The 4,876-nt window shown below is 38.8% G+C and overlaps 1 protein-coding gene across 2 annotated transcripts in view; it reads left to right on the forward strand.

The window, feature by feature from the left end:
* The window catches only part of Focad (focadhesin), a 274,302-nt gene that overhangs the window by 63,567 nt on the left and 205,859 nt on the right, over positions 1 to 4,876 (forward strand). For both annotated transcript variants that reach the window (XM_013020828.1, XM_013020829.1), the window contains exon 5: positions 686 to 790. In XM_013020828.1, coding sequence (XP_012876282.1) covers positions 686 to 790 — 105 coding nt within the window. The remainder of the gene's footprint in view (positions 1 to 685; positions 791 to 4,876) is intronic.

Genomic DNA, 4,876 nt, shown 5'->3' on the forward strand with positions numbered 1-4,876 from the left:
TCGTTTTGGGCATGACAACTAGCAAAGTATTTTTATTTCTAAGATTTCTTTTAGTTTCCAAGGGAGATTTGTACTGTAAAAGGGCATGCTATTTTTCTTTTAGATGTGTTCTCCTCCTACCTCTTACAGAAAATACGGAAAACATTTAGAGTGTCATTCCTCTTTTTATTAATTCTCTTTTAATGGGGGTTATTTATTTTGATTGGTCCCTTGGCCCACACTTTTGAGTGGTCTATCCATTTCATATGTTTGGCTATTGTTCATGGTCTGCTAACATTTATAAATGAAAGACTTGACCATTCATTATGGATAACTGATGTGGTTACATTTTGAATTTATGTGGGCTAATGTTTGTTTTTTTCTTGATTCATTTTTCCCCCAAGAGTAGTATAGGAAGATGATTGATAGTTGAGTGGTTTGATTCTTCAGCAACTTTTTTACTTCTTTAGATGGGTCCTAGCTATGCTGCAGAATGTGCTGGATGTCTGTGGGTGGCTACTGTTCAATGTGGGTGGCAAAATGTTCCATTATTTAAAATGATAGGCATAGCTTAGTGGTAGAGCCCTTGCTAGCACGCTTGCAGCTCTGCCTGGATCCTCAGCACCATAAGAAAAAAGAGGAGGCAGGCAGGATTAAATATTTGCTTAATACTCCTAATGTTTTTACATGTTATATTTTCCTACAGGAATACACATGGCTTGATAAATGCTCTTATGAAATTATTACGAATGCAAGCTCTACAGGCAGATCCAAATGGGGAGAAGAATATTCAGGGCATATATACTATTAGGTAAGTGCTTTCTATTGTCTTTCTAAACAAAAGTGAATTGTTAGCTATGTTATGAACAAAGACAAGATAATCCATTAAGAATTAGTTGTTAAATTCAACAGGGTATGTATGTGCACAGTAGTTCTTCACTTCTTAAAAAGTTAGTGTTTAAAGACTTAAAAGAATGAAAGAGCTGACAACCTGTGGAATGTCACCAATGTGAATTTCAGGGTTGCTTCCTTGGAAGTAATTATGTTGCCAAAGTTTCAAGTCATTCATTTTGCTTTAGAATATGTAACGGTCTTCCTAATACTGTGAACATTGAAGAGTTCATTGAGCAAAAGTACTTAAATCATGGGGATTTGGGTTTGGTAGGTAAGCTTCCTTTTTATAAAAAGTATCTGAAGTCGGGTGCTGGTGGCTTATGCCTATAATCAGGAGGCTGAGATCTGAGGATCGTGGTTCAAAGCTAGCCTGGGCAGGAAAGTCTGTGAGACTCTTATCTCCAATTAACCACTAGAAAACCAGAAGTGGTGCTGTGGCTCTACTGGTAGAGCGCCAGCCTTCAGCTGAAGAACTCAGGGACAGTTTCTAGGCCCAGAGTTCAAGCCCCATGACCGACAAAAAAAAAAAAAAGTAACTGGACACTGTTGTTGAGTGTTATTACCCAGATCAAGCTAAGTAGTTAGGAGTGCTATTTCTTTGTCATCTATACAATATGTTAAAATATAATTGTTACAAAAAAATTACAGCAGCCACATAGTAAAATGTATTAGATTTTGTGAGGTAGTTAGTTGTATAAGGTCTTTGTCCCTTGAGACAATGAACTTATCTATTGCATGTAAATTTCCAGAAAGCTGTTTCTTTTAAAACAGGGCCTCTCATCAGAGGACCCAGAATATGTATGGAACCAATTCTGTTGTCCTAGGAACTTGACAATAACTTGATACACATGGAATGTGCTTGCTTTAAAGAATGAGACCATGGCTTACGTGACCTGTGGTGTTCCAGCAGGATAAAACAGGTACTTGTGAGCCATTACCAGTATGATTTTACTGGGGCTATAATTTGAGACCACAGCTGTCTAAAGCTGTAGGAAATTCTCCAAAGTGGGTCTAGCTGTTACATATGTTTACTTATGTTCTCTGTTTTATATAAGTAAACATATTTCAAGCATCACCATGATGTAGCCTATAATTTTAGCGCTAGTTATGATCTTTCCTAATTATTAACTAATTATTTAATTTATTGTGGTTTGTGGGGCTTGAACTTTGGCCTTGTGTGCTATCTCTCAGCTCTGTAGCTCAAGGCTAGCTAGCTCTCTACCACTTGAGCCATAGTGCCACTTCCCATTTTCTGTGTTTAATTGGAGATGAGTCTCACTGACTTTCGTGCCAAGGCTGGCTTTGAACTGTGATTCTCAGATCTCAGTGTCCTGAGTAGCTAGGATTATAGGTTTGAGCCACCAGAGCCCAGCTCTCTTTTATTTTATTTTATTTTATTTTTTATGACTACATCACTGAAAGATTCTTAAACCATTTTGTTTCACAAGGTCAGATTCACATTTTATATATTTTTTCTTAGCATGATTTGTGAATATTTTCAAATATACAGAGAAATGGAAAGAATGTGGTTCAGTGAAATTTGCTGATTTATTTTAAAGTAAAGGAAGCAAAAGTAAATTTATTTATTTGGAAATATAGAAACATGGAATATGTAGTGAAAAGCCTTCCAAATTGATAAATAGGTTTTTCTTCCTCTGTTCCTTCTTATCTCTACTCACTTTCTTCCTTCCTTTCTTCCCCTTCTTTTCTTCCTTCCCTTTTCTTCCTCTTCATTTCCTTCTCTCCCTCTTTGCCTTTCTCCCTGCCTCTCTCCTAACTTCTCTCCTTTCCTTTCTCCTTCCCTCTGTCCCTTTCTTCCTCTTTCTCTCTCCCTCCCTCCCTCCCTCCCTCCTTTCCTTCCTTCCTTCCTTCTTTTACAGGTCAGTAGTTTCAGTACATTCAGAGTTATATAGCTATCACCATAATGTGTTTTAGAATATTTTTGTCATCTTCAGAAGAAGTTCCTCATCCCTTAGCTGTTAGTCAGTATTTCCCTCCCATCTAGTGAAGTTTAAACCTTTGGTTCTGAATACTGACTTTTCATTAGAACCACCTGAGCATGCAAAAAGAAAGAAAGAAAGAAAGAAAGAAAGAAAGAAAGAAAGAAAGAAAGAAAGAAAGAAAGAAAGAAAGAAAGAAATATGGGAGCAATTCAGTGTTGTAGGCCAATTGAGCCAGAATTTTTTTTTTTTTTTTTTGCTGGTCATGGGGCCTGAACTCTGGTTCTGGGCGCTGTCCCTCAGCTCTTCAGTTCAAGGCTAGCGCTCTACCACTGGATCCACAGCGCCACTTCTGGCTTTTTCTGTTTATGTTGTGCTGAGGAATCGAACCCAGGGCCTCATGCTTGCAAGGCATGAATTCTACCGCTGAGCTACCTTCCCAGCCCCGAGCCAGAATTTTTGCTGTGAGCCCTAGCAGGTTTTTGTTTTTTATTTTATTAAATGGATCTAGGGTGGTTCTGAGTACAAGACAACAGTTAGTTGCTGTCTATAATGTGCCTATTAGTCAACTGAATTGTTGAATTGGAAATTTTCTCTCCTCTGGTCTAGGCTAGTCTCAAGAGGACTTTATTGCATGCTGGTACTGCTGTTGCTTCACCAAATCATAAGTAGCAGAGCCTGGTATACTGTCAGCAGCACCTCAGCTGGTTCTGACAGTATCATCTGGTAGTCTGTCACAGACTGCTTCAATCACAGCCTGTGTTTTAAAAAGGTTTCTAAGTGAATTCAGAAGCTCTAGAAGTACAAATTTAGATTGTGATCTAAATTGCATCTTTTTTGGGGGGCGGGGTGCTGTACTGGGAATTGAACTTGGGGCCTATGTATTCTAGGTAAGTGCTGTATAACTTGAGCTATTGCTCCAACCCTTGAAAGAACTTTTGTGTCAAGCAGGGAAGTTAGAGTTACTCTAATTTTCATACTGTCTTCACTGTGTATACTTGATGGAGCTTTACTCATTGATAATATTCTGTCAGTTGCCCTGTTTATAATTCATTTGTTGTTGTAGTTGTTTCTTGTAGTGACAGTCTTATTTTCAAAGGCAATAGGTGCAAGGCATGGTTAAGGAGCCTAATATGAAGAGCCAAAAGGAATTGGATATATAAGGTTTGTCTTTTACTAGCTGGCACATTCAGAGGTCCAGAATCAATCACCTGAGCTGGCATAACCTGGTAATGTTTATGAAGAGCTCTTATGTGAAAAGCTGTTTGGCATTATAAATCAGTAGAGTGTAATCGAGTGTATAAGAGCCTTAAGTTCCTCCAGTGGGAATTGTGAGAGAAGAGAGGTGAGTCTGAAGAGCGGATTCCTCTCAAGAGAGCTATGATTACCTGAGTTAAGCATAAAATTGTCATGCTGTTTTAGAGCCTTCTTTGTCACATGTTGGTTAGCAATATCATCCAGCCTTGAGAGGCAACCAGTGAATTGTGCATGGAAGCATGAAAAGGATATGAGGAGCTTGGAACTCCACTGAGAATGTTCTCTGGTTATGCTGGAGGGTTAGTTTAAATAGAAGTCATGTAACAAGTAATTGGAAGCGTTCTGAGTATGAAGCTAATTTGTGTTTTTATAGTCTTAAGAACTTTGCCACTACACTGTTGTGGTTTAAGTTTTCCTCCTTTTTTGTCCTAATGGCTGGTTAATTTAAATCACAGTGAAAAAGAAAACTTGGCTATTAAATATGGGTGTGTTAAATTCAGGCCAGTGACTCATGCCTATAACACTAGCTGCTCAGAGGCTGAGATTCAAGGCTTGCAGATCAAAGTGAGCCTGGGCAGAAAAGCCCACAAAACTGTCTCCAGTTAATCAGCAAAAATGGTGACTGGAGGTATGACTTCAGTGGTAGAGTGCTATCCTGGAGTAAAAATGTTGATTGAGAGCTCAAAGCCCTGAGTTTTAACGCTGGTACCAACACACACACACACACACACACACCCTGTGTATAATTACACCCTGGTACCAACACACACACACACACACACACACACACACACACACACACACAC

This window comes from Dipodomys ordii, unplaced genomic scaffold (assembly GCF_000151885.1).
Source record: "Dipodomys ordii isolate 6190 unplaced genomic scaffold, Dord_2.0 Scaffold53, whole genome shotgun sequence".
NCBI classification, from domain to species: domain Eukaryota; kingdom Metazoa; phylum Chordata; class Mammalia; order Rodentia; family Heteromyidae; genus Dipodomys; species Dipodomys ordii.